Source organism: Heteronotia binoei, chromosome 1 (assembly GCF_032191835.1).
Source record: "Heteronotia binoei isolate CCM8104 ecotype False Entrance Well chromosome 1, APGP_CSIRO_Hbin_v1, whole genome shotgun sequence".
Taxonomy (NCBI): domain Eukaryota; kingdom Metazoa; phylum Chordata; class Lepidosauria; order Squamata; family Gekkonidae; genus Heteronotia; species Heteronotia binoei.
The window spans coordinates 99709106-99731117 of record NC_083223.1 but is presented as its reverse complement, the minus strand read 5'-3'; the positions used below and the strand labels follow the sequence as shown (position 1 = coordinate 99731117).

The window sequence follows — 22012 nt, the reverse complement described above, 5'->3', positions numbered from 1 at the left end:
ATTGACACTCTTGCCACTACTGCAATCAAAAGTGGAAATCCAGAATATACATTTATTAGCAACCCAAATTCAGCTTCTAGTAATGTAAGAGGTGGTTGCTTTTTAGCATTGTCTGATGGTGTATAAATACAAAAGAAACAGCACCAATCAAAGGCTAGCAGAACTCCCTGTGGGATATCACAGGTGCATCTGATTGGAGTTACTATGGTGAATGGAACTGTTTATATTCCTTCTCTAGCAAGGCGAAAGGACAAGAGAAGCAGCCACCAGCCGAGAAGGAATGCTGGTGAACAAATGTGGGCTAAAGATGCCATGGAGCCAGTGGGGCTGCAAGAGATCATGGTTGTCGGGCTTCTCACAGAGCCCTCCTATCACATGGCCGTGTGTGCAGCAGAGGTAAATTCTCATCAGCCCTCTTTTCCTGCTATAACAATAACTACTTGCTAACCTCAGTTCTAATGCTGTATTCTTGTAAGCTGTGTAGCGATCAGTGGTATCAAAGAAATGTTAAAGTTAGGTGCAGGTTTTTCAAGACCATGATTGTGATTAGGCAAATGATAAGACATAGTTTATTAAAGAGCAAAACATTGGCTTGTTGTCCACAGTGTATAATTATAAAGTACTTTTTTACAATATCTTTCACCCAGTCTTTTGTGGAGGAAATTTTATGTGAAGTGTCAACATCTAACCTAGTTTACACACAACAGACACACCTACTTTCCCAGATTCTACAATTAAAGAGTTTTAAGTTAACAGACATCAGGAAATATCTTTCTGTGTCTGCAACCCTGGAAAGCAGTTTCCAGTCAGAATGGACAATATTGTCAAATTGTCCAGCGGTCTGAGTTGGTATAATATACCTTCAAATAGATTCAAACCAAAGGGAGTAAAAAGCAGGGGATTAAAAAAGGCAGGTTAATGATGACTAATGGGTTTATTTGTTTCTTTTATTGGCAACAACATGTATCTCTTGCCTTTCCTAAAACTCAAGAGAGTTGATAAAGCAAGTCTGAAGTGGCAATGGCCCATTCAATTGCCTCTGTACGTAGCCACCTCATTCTGCTGACTGTGCAAAGCAGACCTTATTAATCATGTTCTTGTTTGTCATTGTCCCTCTGGAGCTATGCTGTTATCTTTGTGTGTTTTCAGGGTCATCTGAAAGGGGGGAAGGGGAGGGAGATGTCTGCTGGGAACTCTATTATTCCCTATGGAGACTTATTCCCATAGGAAACAATGGAGAATTGATCTGCAGGTCTCGGGGGGGGGGCTGTTTTTTGAGGTAGAGGCACCATATTTTCAGCATAGCATCCGGTACCTCTCCTCAAAACACCCTCCAAGTTTCAAAAAGATTGGACCAGGGGATCCCATTCTATGAGCCCCTCAAAGAGGGTGCCCCTGTCCTTCATTATTTCCTGTGGAAGGAAGGCATTTAAAAGGTGTGCGGTCCCTTAAATGTGATGGGCCAGAACTCCCTTTGGAGTTCAGTTATGCTTATCACACCCGTGCTCCTGGCTCCATCCCAATGTCTTCTGGCTCCACCACCAAAGTCCCCAAATATTTCTTGAATTGGACTTGGCAACCCTACTGGAAGCAAAGAGAAAACCAGTGCAGCTTAGTTTAGCACAGATGTAATGTGGTGTGGCCCTATAAGCAAATGCACAGCCACATTTTTCACTGGAGAAAGCTTCTGAATTATCTTCAGAGGCAACCCTATCCAGAGCATCTAACAGTAATCACTATAGTTATCCAGGGATGCAAGGAGTTTTGGCAAAGCACAGGAAAAAAAATATGTCCATTTTACCATACATCCCGTGATCTGATTATGTATTCCATAAAACAAGCCTGTAAAGTAGTGGTATTATCTCCATATTGCAGACAGAGATTGAAAGTAGGAGAATAAGTGGCTTATCCGGGGAACCCAGTGAATTCCTGACTGACCCAAGGTAAAAATTGGGGACTTTGCAACACTCAGTTCATATATTTAGCCACACTCTTCCTGTTGTTCAGCTTGCTTTCATCCGTTTTGGTGTTGCACAATAAATGGTAGTAGAATTACAGAGCAGAAGGTCAGGAAGCAGTCTCACAACCATCTCTGCAAACCCAGGGAAATATGGTTATATGATTCAGTCCCCAAATAAATTATACTGATGCATAATTCTAATTGGGTTGCTTCCATATGTCCATCAACATCAATATTATGTTTTAGAGAACATAATTATAAAACATCATTGGATTGTGTTCTTTTTATCTTGACTATCTAGGCTCTGAAGAAGAATTTTCCAACCAAGATAGCAGAACCTAAATTGTTTCCATTGCTGGAATTTGCATGGGCTGAGTTTTTACAAGAAAAAAAAAAGGTGTGTTTCACTTCTGCGCTTCCAAAGCAGATTTTGTTTACTTATTTGTTGAGAAATTTCTATCCCAACTGTCCTCTTGCTTCAAGGCAGCTCAAATTAGTCTGATTTCGGTCTTATTACCACTCTTCCTGTAACTGGATGTTGCATTATTTTCTAAACAGTGCTCGGCCAAGTTTTGTTCTTGCAATATAAAAAACATGGAGAAATGCTTAAGTACACAAGTGATCAAGAATTAGGGTTGCCAGGTCTGGGTTGGAAATACCTGGAGACTTTGGGGGTGGATCTGGGAGAGGGCAGGGTTTGGAGAGGGGCCTCAGCATGGTACAATGTCATAGAGTTCACCCTTCAAAGCAGCCATTTTCTCCAGTTGTAAAAGTAGATCTCCAGGCCCCACCTGAGGGCTGGCAACCTTATTAAAGGTTTCCCTTGTGTTTAATTCTAAACCTGTACTTAAGGGCATGCCTTTATTTCTCAGGCCTGAACTACATATGCAGCAGTAACCTAAGTAGGCTTGCCAATCCCCAGGTCCCAGCGGGGGTTCTTCCGCTTTCCCAGGCTTCTTCCCGCCCCCAGTCAGCTGGCTGTCGGGGGGGGGGGGGAAGCCTCACCCCCAGAGGACCATGTGCCTTTCCACCTCCGGAGGCTTCAGTGTCAGATTGAAAGGCTTCCTCTTGGGATGGTGTATCTGTGTTACTTTGAAGAAGCTGGCAGCAACTCATGAGTAGAGAGGCCAATCCCTAGCTTCAGAGTCACCAGAAAGGGGAGGGGGAGGGGGGAGGGAAACGTCTGTTGAGCACTTCATTATTCCCTATTGATTCTCATAGGGTATAATGGGGAATTGATCTGGAGGGTTTCAGGGGCTCTGGGTGAGCTGTTTTTTGAGGTAGAAGCACCAAATTTTCAGTATAGTATCTAGTGCCTCTCCCCAAAGGACCCCCCAAGTTTCAAAATGATTGAACCAGGGGGTCCAATTCTATGAGCCCCAAAAGAAGGTGCCCCTATCCTTCATTATTTCCTATGGAAGGAAGACATTTAAAAAGGTGTGCTGTCCCTTTAAATGTGATGGCCAGAACTCCCTTGGGGTTCAATTATGCTTGTCACACCCTTGTTCCTGGCTCCGCCCCCAATGTTTCCTGGCTCCACCCCCAAAGTCTCCAGATATTTCTTGAATTGGACTTGGCAACCCTAAACCTGAGGTGGTAGAATTCTAGGATGTTAGAATGGCCTGTAAGTGTACCTATTCTGTACTGCTGGCTCCAGGGAAGGAGGAGGGGACATGCTTAATTTCCCTCATGTCCAAATCCCCTGATTATGAAAATTTAGCAAATCAAGGTCCAATTTTAGCCTTTTGCATACTATTTTCTATTTACAGGGAATTATTAAACCAGGTTATTAGAAAAAATTTGAAACAATAAGCCTCTCATCCACAGTCTCAAGCGGCAATGTCCATTCAATTTCCTCAGTATGTGGCCACCTCATTCTACTGTCTGTGCAGAGCAGGCCTTATTAATCATGTTTTTGTCTGTCATTCCCCTTCTGTTGCTATGCTGTTATCTTTGTGTGTTTTCAGTAACTACACATATAAATCAGCATAATTTTAAGGAATAAGATATGCAAGTGTACTGCCAAAAACTGTAACTCTTGGCACCTGGTAGCTGCCTCATTTTCAAACAGCAGAAGGGGGTTTGCTTGTAGGTTGGCGCTCCAATAAGGAGCAAACCTGAAGGGGACATTTTTCCTCACAATATTTGATCAGATTGTTCTGTTACTGTGACAAAATTATGAGTTGTGCTTGATTTTTATGACTTTCCCTGTCTTAGTACAAAAACTAAGAAGTGAAGACTAATCAGGGCACCAGAGTGTCCATAGGTGGACACTCTGTCTTGTGACCAGTCAAAACATACACAGAAGTCCAGGGCAGTTTGTAAATATCTGCACAGAAAACTCAGTTGACATTTTGGAATCAATTCTTCTGTATGTTTGTAATTTGCTCATCCACCATTCTCCTGTCTGCATGCTTAATTTGGGGGGGGGGGGGGGGGGGGGCTTTTATGTTAAACACACAACTAATCTTGAGACCCTGATATTTCATTTTCTAATGATAGGAGCTGAGAGGAGAAGTATGGGAATATCCTTCCAATGTGATGTGTTTTGTTGACGACCAGCTTGTTGGAGATGAAAAAATGCTGCTAAAGTGGGCTTATGATGTTTGGGATTATAAAGATTTTAAACCTACAGCCCTTTACCATGCTATTACAGAGGATTTCTTCACAAAATACATGAGAGGCAAAAAGGTAAGCTCATAATTTCAACAAGAAACAGGCTAGTTTGTGATGAATTGGGGCCTAACAGAATAAAAATATTGTAATGCTTAAGGTAAAGGTAGTCCCCTGTGCAAGCACCACATTTGGGTACAGATTGGCAAGTGCCTGTTTGTTTATTTGTATGTTCAGTTCGCATGGTGATCCAAGCCAAAGTTTGGAGGATTGGGAATGTGCTGTTCCTGTGTACCTATGCCACCATGCCTCTTATCCTGCAAACAGATTTTCTTTATTTCCGCCTGCTGTAACCAGTTTGCTATGAGGTCCAAATCAGGCAGCAATGGCAGTGTAAAATTCCAGTCATCCACTTCATTTGCAAATCCATTTTGGACATTACGATGAAGTACAATTAGAATAAAACTGGAACTAGAGAAGGCCATCATCTCATGAGAAGGAAAGGAAGGAAGGGTGCACATAAACCTGAGTGCATTCCTGATCTTCTAAATTTCAGAATCCATGAGATTTCTCACATCTTAGAGACAAGTTGTGTAGATATGCCCCACCTACATAATTCTAGAATGTGAAGTTTGTTCTGAAATTCGACATTTAATTTCTACAGGTTGCATTTTTAGCCAAATCTATCACACTGGATTTTTGAACAAAAAACCTGTACTTAGAGCAAATATTATTGGGACTGTATTACCTGATGTATAACAAGATCCAGGATTTTATGTAACATCTCATAAAGGTGTGGACTTTCTTAGAATAAACAGACATTGGTTTAAAATTAAGATGATGATGATTTTGGATTTATATCCCGCCCTATACTCTGAATCTCAGAGTCTCAGAACGGTCACAATCTCCTCTACCTTCCCCCCCCCCACCACCACAAACACCCTGTGAGGTAGGTGGGGCTGAGAGTGCTTTCATAGCAGCTGCCCTTTCAAGGACAGCTTCTATGAAAGCTATGGCTGACCCAAGGCCATCGCAGCAGGTGCAAGTGGAGGAGTGGGGAATCAAACCTGGTTCTCCTAGATAAGCGTCCGTGCACTTATCCACTACACCAAACTGGATTTATTAATAAAAGAATAATAGCAAAGGGAATAAGCAAACTGAATACCGAGTTTGAAAGACTACATATCCTAACTTCTGCTAAATCCTAACCTAAGCAAATGTTACTAGCAGAGTGGTAGAAAGGAGAAACGTGGAAGGAAAACAAACAGGCCAGGTCCAGCAATTAATGCCCAGTGAGGTTTGCCAGTGAGAGGAGAAAGCCACCTAGGTGAAAGCAAGGAGAAGAGAGGAGTGCAATCTTTACAGATGCCTGCATTGGAATGGCAGAGCTGATGCAAAGTCACACACACCTGTCCCCAAGATGTGTTTTCACCCAGGAGTTTGGAGCCAGTAGCTGGATCCCATATTTGAGATGGGACCCACCAGCTGGAACACATACGCTGGTATTCTTGGAGATAATTTTATACCCCAAAAAGGGAAAGATAGAGGGGGAAATAGGATCTCTCTCAAAGCAGATTGGGTTGGAGTAAAAAGTTTTAAACCTCATTGGTAGATCAGCAAAGAAGGGAAAATTAAGAATATTGATTACTACTTTGGTGAAATTTATTGGCCAAATGAAATAACCTTAGGTCATATGGTCACCATTTGTTTGGATTTAATTTGTGGGTGGAGATACTGAGGGACATATATCAAAATTAAAGAGTGATGAGTTGATGGAGCTCTTGATTCAGGTGAGTAGCTGTTTTGATTTGAAGTAAATTCAAGTCCAGTGGCATCTTTAAGACCAAATATGTTTTATTCAAGGTATAAGCTTTTGTGTGCATGCACACAAATGCTTATACCTTGAATAAAACTTTGTTGTTGCTTTTTAAGGTGCCATTTTGTTCAGATCCTGTTAGTGTTTGTAGAATGCCAAATGTAATTAATGGAGACACTGTTATTACCTTTGAATGGGAGGTGGGGGTGGAGTTCACTTGCATTTTTCTTTTCCCAAGCATGAAGGTAATTGCATTACATCCAGGGCCAGATCTGGAGGGGGGGCAGAGGGGGGTGCTTGCCCTGGGCGCTGATGGGGGGGCGCCAAATTGGATATGGAGTCCATTGTATTCTATGTAGGGCTGCCAAACCCCCAGTCCGGGCAGGGAATCTCCGGCCCGGGAGGTTCTCAACCCGCTGGCCCACATTGGGTTGGCAGGGGGAACCTGCCCCTGCGTTGCTGGCATGATGACATCACCCAGAAGTGACATCATCAAAATGGCGGTGCCCATGCGGGGCCACTCTAGGCATTTCTGGGGAAACTATGGTTTTCCAGGACACTCTAGCCATTCGGGAGGTAAAACTCTATGGTACGATAGGTACCATAGAGTTTTAACCTCCCGAATGGCTAGAGCATCTGGGAAAACCATAGAGTTTTCCTGGAAACGCCTAGAGCGGCCCTGCCAATTTGATGACATCACTTCCGGGAGACGTCATTTCGTCACGTGCTCATGCATTACACACACAAATGTCCCCCATCGGGGGATGAAGAGGACTTGACAACCCTAATTCTATGGGACCATAAGATAGAATGGCCCATAAGGGGATGTCATTTTTTAATTTTGCCACCCCCCCCCCTCAAAAAACATGTAGATCCGGTCGTGATTACATCCTCTCTTTGAGGAGGTGTGATTTGCTGCAGTGTTTCCCTTCTGCCCCCCGAGATTAGAGAAATACATTCCAATCTACTATTTAAAACTCTGGTAAAGGCCAAATTACGAAATAGAAAGAAAACAGAGCTCTTCTGGGAGATCACTGAAGGGATCCCAGTTATGTAAAGTGCTGATCTGAGAGCCTGCTCAGTGTAGTCCAGGAAGATGATTTATAAAGAGGGCCAGGACTGTAAATTATACCACATAATGTATAAGACATATTATCAGTTTGTTGTATGTATTACTCCATGGTCATTCTATTGTTTTCTACTGATATGAATAACATTTTTCTTTATTGTAATCACACTCTGTGGTTATGCCTATTATCCCATTCTCATTCAGATTTTACTAATCCTAACCCTAGTACATTGATGATTTGATCTCACCTCATATTGATTGTTTTGGCCTACAGTGTGCTTATTAGATGTCTCTTTGTATTGAGTGTTATTACTTTATACTGTGTAATCTGTTTTGAGTGTCAATGAGAAAAGCAGACTATAACTATCATCATCATCAGATCACATGCGATTATGGTAAGGCTGGCACCCAGGGTGATCAGCACACACAATTTAGGATTGTCAGCTCCACCTTGGACACCAGCTGGGAAGGCTGGGGGAGGGTTGCCAGCTCCAGGTAGGGAAACTCCTGGAGATTTGGGGATACAACTTGGGGAAGACAGTGACCTCAATGGGGTACAATGCCTAGAAAGTCCAACCTCCAAAGCATTAATTTATCCAAGGGAACTGATCTCTGTAGTCTGGAGATGAGCTGTAATTCCAGGGGTTCCCAGGTCCCTCCTGGAGGCTGGCATCCCTAAATGATTCACATTGAAGAGATCCAGGTTCAGTTCCACACTCAGCCATTAAAATCACTGGGTGATCTTTGACCAATTACTCTCTTTCAATCTAACCTACCTCATTAGGTTGCAAGGTTTTCTGTGAGGACAAAATGGAAGGGGAGCCATGTATCCTACCCAGAGCACCTTGGAGGAAGAGCAGAAAAATTAACATAAATGGAATACTGGTATCCTTCTTGGCAGACTAGTTGATGAATAAAAGGTTTGCTGAAAATAGAAAACTGAAAACCACACCTTTGGAGAATTGTAGAACATTTTCATTAGTTTCTTAATTGCTAGCATTCAACCCTTCACCTTTAGAAGTGTGACTAAGAATCAGAATGGAAAATTCTTTATCTGAGTGTTCAGCATATTCTGCTTTGAGAACTGGGTTTGCTTACTTTATCTTTACAGCATGTATTTGTGTACTTGGACATCGCTATTCAGGAGGAACCTATAGGACAATTGCTGTTTGAGGTAAGTCTGGGTCCAGTAGTCAACATGTAATAAGACTTGGCTTCTCTATTAAGGAAATGGAAATAATTCCCATTAAACAAATATGCCTATGATTTAAATGTAATTTCAAATGCTTCAGCTTTTTCATTCTGAATGTATCACTGGTTTGTGGGAGGGTTCAGGGTTCAGGAAGCCATGCTGGCCTAAAGCAAAATTCAAAAAGAAAAGCCATAAAATAACACATAAACATACAAAATCTTTTTGAGTTCTCTAGAACTCATTATACTGGATTGAATTTTTTTTTTAAAAAAAGATGGTGTTGAGGGAGAAAGTTGAGGGTGTTGATTTCTGGCAGAAATCAAGGCGCCTTTCTTGCATCCTATGCAGATTTCAGGCACATTTGAATAGAAAAAATACTGCGAAGTGAAACTAGTACCAGGTTGCATTTTAGGCCTTCAGGAAGTAGGTAGAATGTTAGTTCCCTCAAAGACTGAGATGGTAGAAGACAAGGAAGTGTGGGAGTTACAAGGCATAGGAAGGGCAGGTTGGAGCAACATTACTTAATGTCAGAGCTGCAATGTAGCACTGCTGAATAGCAGCTGAAGAGGAAGAAATAGCTATGTATTTGTTGTGTACTGGACTCATGTGAAGACTGAATTAAATGTTCCTGCCTGGCTCATTGAAGCCATATGAACGGAGCTTGGGGACTTGGAAACAATGGGCAGCAGGGTCCAAATCCCTGCTGCCCTGCACCAATCAAAGACCCCCTGCTGGTCTGAATGATCCAATAACATGCTTGTGCAGGAACCCTGAGTTGTATATAGTTGGCCCAGTTCCCCAGTCTTTGTAGTGCAGCCATCTACCATGCTGTATCTAATAAAGAGCTGATTATCACTACCACCTTCCCTCATCAATGCATAGAACCCACTATATTACAGTATTTATTACTTGCTAATAGCAAGCAGCCACCAAGATATGTTTGTGTATTGGGAGAAAGAGATTCAATTAATGGAAGCTTCTAGTAGGCACAAACTGTACCATGCAATTTGTAATATCAGATTTCAAAACCATTCTCTACAACTTTTCTGCTGCCATAAAGAGGGTGACCTTCCACGCTGCAGCCCCTTCCCTTGTGCTTTTTTGCCCCAGTAGCTGTAGACTCCACAATCCCTGGCATTACTTTTTAGAGAATCAAACAGAATCTTTCCTTCTTCTGATGAAAGCCAAACTTCAGCATGGTTTTCAGTTACGTTAGCTGAAAAATTAAATAACACAAAGAATAAAATCATGTAGTGCTTTATTGATTATCAAAACAAAATAAATACAAGAATTGCATAGCTGTACGTTAAAAATAAATTCAGCCAGGATTAAAATGTCAGTTTCTTAATCTTACAGTCTAATTCAGCTGAACCTTCTGGACAAAAGGTCCTGATCAGCCTCTTAAAAGCCAATATGATGGATATAGCATGTGAATCTTTCAAAGTAGGAAATTCCAGCAGCAAGAATGTTTTGGGGGGAAAGGGTTCTCCTTGCTTTGATTGGTCCTAGGTACTGATGGTTGAGAATAACACTGCTGTTGGACTGAGGCAGGAAACAGTTATGTTGGAGGTAAACAAAGAGAAGCCCTGTAACAATTGGAAGACCTGCCCAAGCTTGTTTTTAAAGCATGTTACTTTAGATACTTAAAGCTTAGGCAGTGTGTACAGGGAGGAATGGACTCCATTGGGTTCATATCATGCCTGTCTTCACTGACAAGACAAAGGGCTGCCTCTGGGAATTAAGTTTTTGGAAACAAGTAGTCTTTCTCTGTTCATTTTGCAGCTCTATTCTGATATATGCCCCAAGACATGCCGGAACTTCCGATATTTGTGTACAGGGGAGAAAGGAATGTCTAAATCTGGGCTGCCACTCACTTACAGTGGTTCTATCTTTCATCGTCTTGTCAAAAATGGATGGATACAAGGAGGAGGTAGGTTTTAGAAGCTATTTAGAACACAAAGGTAGCTTTGATGGCTCAGTATGTATAACTGTTCATCAATCAGGAAAAACTCAGATTTGGTGATTACATTATTGTTTATTTATATATACCTCACCTTCCAACCATAGTTTAAGGCAGGCTAACCACCCTGACCTGGCTAGCTCAGGCTAGGATGATCTCATCAGAGCTCGGAAGCTAAGCAGGGTCAGTACTTGGATAGGAACCACCAAGGAAGCCCAGGGTTAATATCAGAAAAGGCCTACTTAAGGAAATGTTATCCTTGGAAGAAAAGACCTCCTCAGAAGTCAGTGCAGGTCAGTAGGAACTGTGCTGGCCCAGGAGAAGGAGGATTAAAAGGGCTCAGCTGAAGGAGGTAATGGGAGAGTACCTGGCTGACACTTGCTAAGCACTGGGGAGGAGAGTAGCCAGCCAGGCCTGAGTTCTCTACAGTGCGTTGTGACACAAGATTCCACTGGATGGGGAAAGAGGCATTCTTAACCAAGAGGCCACAACTACCACTGGCCAGACCTGGATGGCCTAGCTATTGCTAGCATTAACCCTACCAGAAGGAGGTCTAGGAGGTGAAGTTTTCTTCTATGCCATAATCAGGCTATAGTTAACTTTTTACTAAGCTTTAAAAAAAACAACCAAACTATTTCTTTACTATCCCAAACGGCTTCTGAAAGGAATGCAAAACAAACAGAGGGACTGGACTCCCTGGCTTCCTCTCTCACATGCATAGCTCTGACTCCTCACCCCACCCCCCTGAAGCTTCAGTCTGAGATTTAAAGGCACACACACACCCCTTCCAAAACAGAAGCAGTTTTGCAAGCTTCTAACCCTGCCTGAAATCTAAAGGCACTTCCTGGCTGTTGGGGTGGGGCTTCCCCCACTGGCCAGCTGGCTGGCAGCGGGGAGGAACTTACAAAACCAGGGGATTCTCCACCTGGACTTTGGGACTGGCAAGCCTACTACATCATGGTACATCCCTGGGAGTATGGGAGGCATCATACACACCCATTTCTTTGCTTACATTGACCTTGTCCTTCCACTGAAGTGATTGATGCCTGTTCTTACTAGCGCTGGATAAATATGGAAGTCCTAGACAGTGGTTGCCTACATTATTATTGCTTGTTCTCCAAAATAGCTTGACAAGAATATTTTAGGAGTTTTAAAAAAACTGCTAATATTAATATATAAGAATCATACTGAGGATTTTATGCAAATATTACTATCAAAGCTTATTGGCCAAATACTACCAAACCTAAAATAGCTTTTGGATATTCAACATGAGATATCAAGTACAGAGTTCAGATTCTGGAAAAAACAGTCATTGACACACCTATGAAGCCTAAGTGCCGCTCTTGCTAGTGAATAGTACAGGATGTCATGTTAAATTTTTGTGTTCCTTTTCACAATACAAAAAAGGCAAATTTATAACCTTATTTTTCCCCTTTAATATACAGACATAAAAGAAGGGAAAGGAAATGGTGGCGAGTCAATTTATGGACCTATCTTTGAAGGTAAGATGGAGTTAAAATTCCCTAGTGATAGTAAGCTAGAAGCCATTATTAATACAGGTGAGGATATTACCTGAATAGCACAAAGTCAAGTACATGGTAGAGTCTAACTAGGGAGGAGCCATCTGCTGCCTTCTAGAAACTCATCAGTTGCTGTGACAGTGAATGAAGAGTCTTTGAAGTGTCTTTTTACATGAAGTGTCCTTTGGTCTAATTAGGTTTGTGATATAAATATTAATTTTAGCCAAAATGGTCATTAGCATCTCTAGACCTTGCTTTCTCTTCCACATACACAGTGTTTGAAATTAGCCTGGATTTGTTTAGTCAGAGCATTTTCTTGTAGACTTTATCCTCTGACCTACAAGACTCCTCTTCCAGCTGCAATTAAACAATGGCAACACAATATAAGCAAAGATGCAAAAAACAAAACCTATTGTGTCAAGAAACAATTGACAACTTCCAAAAAATTAATACATTGTATTATAGAAAATATCCAGACCAAATACCAATATTCAGACATTAAAGAACAAAGAACAATCCCATTTAAACATTATCAAAGGATGACTCAAACAATCTTCATACAGTCTGTAAGGAGTACTAAGACTCAAGTGTAAAGTTCAAACGGAGTCCTTCCAAGGAGAAATTCTTTCCTTCACGCAACCACCGGTTTGAATTGCGTTCCGCTGCCTTTACAGCTTCTTCATAAGCCAACTCTAAAACCAAATGTGACAACACATATAATAACAAAATACCTAATATACAATAATTAAATACATAAATAGACATAGAAACTACTCCAACATACAACCTGAAAAGGTCTCAGACCAATATCTCTCCCAGCGCATACAGGATAATCACATTAATGACAAGACTCTCCGTCCTAAAAAGACAAGTCACGGCTGGTAACAATAAGAAACTCAAGGGGATCTCAATAAATTTCTGAAAGCACCTACCCCAGAATTACACAAAACACGAGAGATCATTATATAAATTAAGGCCAAAGGGTTCTATTGTATTTAGGCGATGTAGCCACCTAGCCTCTTTCTGTAACAAAATTTTTTGTATATCACTGCCTGTACCTTTATAAAGTTCAACCTTCTGTATCACAAAAAATCTCAACAATTCTAAATCATGGTCTTTTTCCTTATAGTGTTGGGATAGAGGAACGCCAGGAATTTGGTGACGAACCCTAGAAATGTGCTCCAAGACACGAGTCTTAACAGCTCTCCGAGAGCATCCTATGTAAATTTTTGAAGAAACCCCACAAATTAAGGCATAAATGACTCTCTTAGAGTCACAGTTAATAGTAATTCCAGTCCTTACATCCACATATTCTTTCAGCTGCAAAGAATATTTACAAGCTTTGCAGCCCTTGCAACGATAATGCCCAATAGGAAGGTGGGATAGTCTTATTAGTTTCTGCAAGTCAGTATGAACCAAAAATCACGTAGATTCCGTGAGCGCCAAAAGCCCACTGTAGGTGGGGACCTACATCCCGTAATACTAGAAACAATACCCCAATGGCGATAAATAATACTTTTTATAGCTAATGCCTTAGGGGTATACTGTAAAGACCCAAAATTTTTTTTTGTTTCTTTAAATCTCCCTCTCTCCTCCCGCCCCTCCCAACTTTGTATCATCTGTGCCCGGTTTTGTCCCATTGTCCTCATTCTTGATTTATTAATAATTGCTTCCGGATATCCCCGTTCTACAAATTGAGCCACTAATTGGTTACTTGCTTGCACGTAATCAGATCTCAATGTGCTATTCCATTTCATATGCAAGAATTGGCCATAAGGCACATTATTACGTAAATATGGGGGGGGGTGAAAGGAAGTATAGTGAAGATAACCATTCTTGGCAACCTGTTTCTTATGGTTCTTAATTGCCAACGTGTTGTGGGTGGTACGAAACACAACTGTATCTAAAAATACAATCATGTCTCGATCCTCTTTGAAAGAAAACTTAATGCTAGAATGGCATGCATCCATCCATTCCACTAATGCTTCTACTCTTACCCCATGTTTCAAAATCAAAAAAATGTCGTCCAGAAACCTAACATAGAATATTATATTCTCCATATTCTCAAGATTGTTTCAGAGTCATCCTTTGATAATGTTTATATGGGATTGTTCTTTGTTCTTTAATGTCTGAATATTGGTATTTGGTCTGGATATTTTCTATAATACAATGTATTAATTTTTTGGAAGTTGTCAATTGTTTCCTGACACAATAGGTTTTGTTTTTTGCATCCTTTTCCAGCTGGACTGGTATCACATTTCCTTGGAATTTTAAAAGTCACCATCTGCCTTTGCTGGTGGTATATTTTATATAAGCACAAAATTTGTCCAAGCTGGCTACCTTCATGCGCACCAACCCAGTGCTTACCTGCAGCAGTATGGACAGCAGTTGCTCCTTGGTAAATGCATGGCAGCTATTTTATCAATCCTGAACAACTGTTCCATATAGTAGCAGCACATTCCATCACTTTGGTTTTGAGTTCTTGTTTGCATATCTGCCTGAACAATTGTTGAGCACAGAAAAATCTTGGGTTGTTTTTTATTTCTGGACCAGTCTCAGTTGCTGGTCAAAAGCTAATTCCTCCTAGCCTTTCACCAAAGCCATTTGGAAATTCACACTCCAAGCCCTAACACCCAGTCTGCAATCTTCTGTCCCCAGTACAAAAGTCTAATTCACATAATCAGATTAGCAAATTGAGCATGTGAGCTGAGAGAATTCACAATGCAGAGTTCAAAACATGGTGAAATAGTACCCAGCAGGCAACTCAGCCCATAGGTATCACAGTGATACAAGATTGCTGAAACTGAAGCAGGTGGTGCTTCTGTTAAATGAGCATCAAATTGTGGGAGACTATCTGGATGCTCAGTAGTGATGGCTCAACTTTTCCAGAGTACTCTGAAACAAAACCTGAGTCTTTCTGTAACAAATGCATATCCCCGCCAACAATGTCCCCTTTACAGCTAGTCTAAGAATTCAGGGCAGTTGATATTCTAAAAGCTTCCAGCACAGCATGCCCAAAATTTCAGATTATGTCGGCACCATGGTAATGTTACTCATAATAAGGACAGGCAGAAGATACAGCAAACTGTTTGATCACTGACTTAACTGAGTGTCTTTGTGTGTGTGTGTGTGCGCGTGCATATAAGTGACAAGACTGATTTCATCTCAGAGGTTCTATGTGGCTTCTTTGTACAATATCTTACAAATACACCCATTACTGAACTTAATGTATTTGATGTTTCAGGATAACCATTTACGTACCCATTCAAAGGCTACAATAATATCAAATACAAACAAGGACTTGTGGGGACTAGAAGTGTCTCATTTCTCCCACCTCACTATTTCCTCTTTTCCTTCCCTAGCAGCCCCCCTTAACTTTTCATCTTTTCCTGCTCTCTTTTCACTTTCTCAGACCCACCAGTCAATGTGGCTTTACCAGCCCCCTGTCCTCAGTTTTCTCTCCATTCTCCCCTTCATTATACCGGGCCTTTCTCCCCAACTGGGACCCAAAGCAGCTTACATCATTCTCTCCTCCATTTTATCATCACTGTACTCTGTAAGGTAGGTTAGGCTGAGAATGTGTGCAAGGTTACCCAGTGAGTATCCACTAGGGTTGCCAAGTCCAATTCAAAAAATATCTGGAGACTTTGGGGGTGGAGCCATAAGCAAAGTTGTGACAAGCACAATTGAACTTCAAAGAGTTCTGGCCATCACATTTAAAGGAACCGCACACCTTTTAAATGCCTTCCCTACATTAGAAATAATGAAGGCTAGGGGCACCTTCTTTCGGGGCTCATAGAATTGGACTCCCTGGTCCAATCTGTTGGGAACTTGGAGAGCACTTTGAGGAGAGTCACCAGATGCTATGCTGAAAATTTGGTGCCTCTATCTCAAAACACAGCCCCTCCAGAGCCCCAGATACCCCCAGATCAATTCTCCATTATACCCTATGAGAATCGATCTCCATAGAGAATAATGAAGTGCCCAGCAGACATTTCCCTCCCCCCCAACCTGTTTCTGATGACTCTGAAGTAGGGGAGGGTCTGCTCCCACCTGGAGATTGGCATCTCTATTCATGAGTTGCTGAACTTCCAACTTCTTCAAAGTAACACAGAGCAACCAAAGGTTCAAGTTTACCTTTCCTATGCAAAGGACCTTTGAAAAGATTGTGCAACCAATGGAGGGTCTGGGCTGCTTTCACATCCACTGGAAGCAGCCATGTTCTTCTGCCTACTCCCCCCACCCCCATTCAGCCTTAAAGACACAGATACACCATCTGAAAAGGAAGCCTTTCCATGTGGAGTCTGAAGCCTCCAGAGGTGGAAAGACACATGGTGGCTGTGGGGGTGGGGTTTCCCCCCATCGGCCAACTGACTGGAGCGGGAAGGAGCCTGGGAAAGTGGGAGAATCCCCGCTGGGACCTGGGGACTGTCAAGCCTAGTATCCACAGCTGTGTCTGGCTTTTATGTGGTGCCTGCTACTGAACACTGTGAACAGCCAGTTCTGGGTGAGTCATGTAAGTCATGAGGTATCAAATTATCAGTAGTTGTTACCAGGCCAAAACAACTCTGCAAAGGGCCTTGGCTTTTATTGACAGTAACAAATTCAGCAGTGCTGTTGTGGTTGCCTAGCAACAGCCACTAAGAGGGCATTTGTTTCTTAAGACTACAGACACTGCTTCCATTATTTGGTGGAGGCAACTGGTAGCCTTACTCTTTGCAGATGACACAATCTTGCTGTCTAGAACACCAGTAGGCCTTAGAAGGGCATTGGCTCAATTTGGTCTTTATTGCGATCATAACCTCTTAGAGATTAATTATCAGAAAACAAAAGTAATGGCTTTTGGCCCAAAACCCAGGCTAAGGAGATGGAATATAGTCTACAACAGGTAACAATTTACTAATATTTGGGGGTCATGATTCAGTCCTCAGGGTCAAAGAAGGCTCACCACGAATATGCTGCCAATTCTGGTCGCAAATCGACCCAGGCCACCATTAGGTTTTTTCTCACGAAAGGGGGGCATTTTATACCAGTTGCATTAAAACTCTACTTGGCCAAAACAATACCCCAACTCACCTATGGAACTATGTTGGGTCCATCCTTATTAAGTTTTGATCCCCTTGAGAAAATTAAGTCCAAATTCTTGAGAGCCATTTTCCACTTTCCAACCTGCGTTTCCAATGCAGTACTACGCTTGGAAACTGGCTTGGTAAGGATAGAGGCTAGGGTGAGCCTACTTTCAATCACCACTTGGCTTAATCTCAGCCATTGCTCCACTAATATCACATTGTTGATTTTAAAGGATAGTTATTGTTCCTCTTGGGTTAGAGCCATCCATCAGAAATTGTCTACGCTTGGCTTTTCACCTGAATCTCTCCAGATAATGGCCCTGGACCAAGCCAGGGACATAGTCAAACAGAGACTACAAGACATTGAGAGACAGAATTGCCAAGGTTCCGGATTATCTAGCTCCCCCTCAAAGGAGATATGTGTTAGCTCCAGCCCCCTATCTCTCAACTCTAACAATACCATCTCACAGAAGGGCCTTTTCCATGGCCCGTTGTAATATCTTTCCTTCAGCAGTCGTTGAGGGCCGCTTTAGAAAGGTGCCTATGGTTGAGCGGGTTTGTCCTTGCGGTGCAGATAAAGTTGAAATGATTGACCATGTTTTGTTTGGGTGTGGCCTATACCCTGGCATACGAGCCAGGTACATTTATTCTTTGTTGGAGGGATGTCTCAGGTTTTCTGATTTCAAAATCAGAAATACGTTGTTATCAGATTTTAACCCCCAATTCACAATTAATTGTGCCAAATTTATGGTGGCAACTAGGAGAATTCATGAGGATTATGTAAGGAAGGGGTCCTGAACTGACTGTTTTTTGAATATTTCCAAGCTTGTATTTTATCTTTTCTTAAATGCCTGAGTACTCTTTATACCATCACAAATGCTACTGAAACTGATATAAATACAGAGACCATGCATAAAGTTACCAAATTTTGTTCCCATGCAATCAAATTGCATTTTATGGTTCTTACAAATTAATGTCGAGGTAACAGATTGTAATTTTAACCAGTGTATTCTAGTTAATATTTCTTCTGGAGCTGTATAATTTTTAAATTTTAATTTTTTTATTATATGTACTATATTTATTAAGCTAGAGGATGTTTGACCTCTACTGTATTATTTGTCAGATCTCATTATTCATACTAATGTCCTATATTTTATTTTCACATTTATTTTTTAAATATCTTACGTTTTACTTATTTAGGTCCATCTTGATTTTTACAATTTTTATGTGGTTGTTGTTGGTCTGCATTGTGCTGTGTATTTGGTCATGGACTGTAATAAAGCAAACTGAACTGAACTGAACTATTTGGTGGAGAAGGTTAATCCTGATGGGTTGTTTGGGAGAGTTGCTTTAGATTTCAGTTTTTTTCTGAAAACTGGAACTTTTCAGGTTTGTGAGAACTTCCATTTTGTATGTTCATGGCTCTAGTCTCTGGATTTAAGTATCCACAGATAGGGTCCTATTGGGAATTAGATATATTGACAAGTGGAAACCCACAAGGAATAGTAAGCATCTAATTTTCCCTCCCCCATTATTTCTACTTTCCCTTCCTTAAAAGCCTCTATAGTCTCTTCTCCTGCTTATTTTTCTCCTTCCCGCTCACTAACCAACCTACCTTTATCCTCTCCCCTGTCTTCAGCTTTCCCTTCTTACTTCTCTCTGGCAACTTCTACCAGGGAAAGCTACAGCCCATTTGGATAGTGCTGGCCACCATGCTGTGCCCAGTTGCATGGTGGGAAACTTGCAAGCGGCTGCTGCATCCCCTCCCCACACTATTTCCTCTTTCCATCTTCTTGACAAGTCATATCCTCACCTTTCTCTAATTTCCTCTCTTTTTCCTCTCTACCAGCCAACCCCCACCTTTCAGTTTCTCTCATATCGTCAGCTATATCTATTATGTCATTTATGCCCCACCTTGCTGCACAATGGGAACCCAAAGCAGCTTACATCATTCTCCATTCCATCAGACGGGGTTGCCCGCAAAGTGGGACTCACATAGGAACTGGTAGCCCCATCAGGGCCACATTTTGGGGCAGAAGTCTGGGTCCCAGCAGAACCCTCCCTGAGTGGAGGCTGTAACTAGCATAGGGGAACAGCTCACATATTTGCCTCCAACTGTTTGTCTCTCCACGTTGTGCACCACACACACACACACACACCACACCTGCTTGCTTCCATGGAAGCCTGATTGCCCACAGTTTGTGGAGGAGCAGCCAGGCCACCAAGCCTAAGCAAAAAATATTTTCATTGGGCTCCTCTAAGCAGCCCAGGTGAGCCATCCTGTGAACTGGAGCAGAGAAAGGAGTAGAGTGGAGCCAGGCAGAGGCAGAAGAAACTGACCTCCATATTAAGGGAGGAAAGGGTAGTTTCTGCTACTTGCCACACACTAGGGGGATGGTCATGTGGGGTACAGGGAGAGGATGCCTTCCTGCCTTTGTTAGTTTTGTTCTTCTATAGTCTCTCATCCCCCATATATTTTTATCTTGGAAGGCTGGGGTTTCTTGATGGTTTTTATCTTGTGCCCAGTTTTACTTTAGAATAAGTCCTTTTGAATACAGTGTAACTTACTTCTGAGTAAATATTCATAGACTATACCACCTGTATTTGTGGTTTGAATGCTGAGGAAATGCAATATCCTTAATAGAAGCATGTCCTTGAGTGAAGGTGTCAGGATACTGAACAACACATGAACAAGAATGATGTCTTAGTTGTGCCATCCACTGGTTACCAGGAAAGACCTGTAGACTTCCAAACTGTAAGACCCACTTGCCACCAACGAAGAAAACACACATAGTGTAAGCCTTTCCTGGCAAGATGACTTCTGCACAACCCTCATTCTCAGCTTGCTCATTTGAGGTGTTTTACTTTTATGTTCTGCTTGACCATTTTCTCTACCATACCTAGTTGCACTATCAACATCATCCTCATCCCCGTCATCATCATGAAGGAAGGGGGTTCCAAAGCACCCAGGTCTTCCTCCTCCCCCTCCCTAATTTTGCTCCTGTGCAGCTTATAGCCAAAGCCAACATTTCCCCCTCCCCCTCCATTTTATTAAAGCAGAGATGAAGATGGTGCTTGCTTTCTGGGCATTACCTAATTTCTCCCCCTTCTTTTGATAGGCTGCCACCAAATAGCTGATCAACAAGCAGATGGTTCTTAAGAGTCTGGTGCCTCTGATCAGCTGTGACTTAGATAGTATCTTAAAGAGCCCAGCATCACCACTCAGCTGTGAGACTGCTTTAAAGCAGCTGTTCCCAGTGGTAGCCAAATGGGGTCATTGTTGCTTCTCCACCACCAGGGGGGCATACATGGAGTTGAGATCTGCTCTGTCCCCTGACAGATATGATAATGCCGCTTCAGGCAGCAGGACCTCAAAACCATACTTAGGAAGTTGTTCCAGGTTTTGAGAATGTTGGGTAAATATCAGTATGTTTTCTGATCATACAATTGATACTAATATTGGCTAAACAAATTACCTATTGCCAGGGACTATGAAACAGGGAGATGTACATTCGATGTAAGAAAAAACTGAATCAGGGAAAAGGAAAATGACAACTATTGTACATAAATCTGTATGTTTCCTAGATGAAAACTTTGCCATTCTCCATAACAAAAGAGGGGTTCTTGGAATGGCCAACAAAGGACGCCACAGCAATGGATCCCAGTTCTACATCACACTACAGCCTGCCCCCTATTTGAATGAAAAATACGTTGCTTTTGGGTATGTATAACAGCTCTGTATTAGATCTCAAAAACAAATATGAGTGTGGTGAAAGTGCTGGTCAAGAATCTGGGTGACCCAGTTTAACATCCCTACTGCCACTCTGTCTCTCAGCCTAACCTACCTCACAGGATTATTGGGAGGATAAATTTGCCATGACTTTGTCCATGGGGTCGCAAAGAGTCGGACTTGACTGAGCAACTGAACAACAACAAATTGGGAGGATGGGAGAATGATGTTATAAGTCACTTTGGGTCCCCATTGATGAGAAAATTAAGGTATAATTAACTAATCTTATATTGCACATATTATAATTGAAATTTGGGAGGAGGCAGTATTGCTTTAATGGCAGAATAAAGCATTTAAACTTGAATAGCATGATGACAGTGATTGTTATTGAAATTAACTGATGTGACTTCCTGATATTTATTGAGATTTTTCCTGTTGCAGGCAACTGATCGAGGGTTCAGAAGTTCTGAAGAAACTGGAAGCAACAGAAACATTCAATGAGAGACCAGTTGTAGAATGTAAAATTACTGGCTGTGGAATTTTTAAGCCTTGATTATAGAGGTTAGGGTTTTTTTTTTTAAAAAAAGTGCAATTGTTTTTTGACTGTAGGTTTTATAATAATTGGAAAATGTTTGACAAATGTAAAAATAATTTTGTTTCATCTTTAGAAATCAAATCTAATAGTTTTGGTGTCCTTTCCAATGTTAGAAATTTTCATTGCATTTGATAACTCAGTGGCTTGGGAACCTAAGACTGCTTCAGTGTAGCTACATTTCAGAAAACTCCATTAAGCGCACCCAAAATGACATGTTCTGTTCTTCGGACCTCTTTTCTTCCAAGAGCAGCCTCCTCTGACACCCCCCCCCCAATTAATTGGTAAACTCCAAAGTCTCAAAAACTGATGGTCAAATAAGGCAGATCAAATAAGTTCAGACAATAAATGAACACAAAGTCCTACTACATGTGTACAATTAGTTGTGTTGTTCCTATAGACATTAAGAATGTTCCTATAGACATTAAGAATGTCGCATTAATATGTGATAACCAACAACAGATGAATCATTGATGTATGGAAGCAGAAAT

The 22012-nt window shown here is 41.6% G+C and overlaps 1 protein-coding gene across 1 annotated transcript; it reads left to right on the top strand.

Moving 5' to 3' along the window:
* Window positions 1-289: 289 nt before the first annotated feature.
* On the top strand, window positions 290-21784 carry PPIL6 (peptidylprolyl isomerase like 6). Its single transcript, XM_060238053.1, has 9 exons — window positions 290-396; window positions 2262-2357; window positions 4463-4651; window positions 8570-8632; window positions 10433-10580; window positions 12056-12112; window positions 20785-20920; window positions 21371-21490; window positions 21638-21784. The coding sequence occupies exons 1-8, from the start codon at window positions 295-297 to the stop codon at window positions 21480-21482; spliced, it is 903 nt and encodes a 300-aa protein (XP_060094036.1). The 5' UTR covers window positions 290-294; the 3' UTR covers window positions 21483-21490; window positions 21638-21784.
* Window positions 21785-22012: the final 228 nt, after the last annotated feature.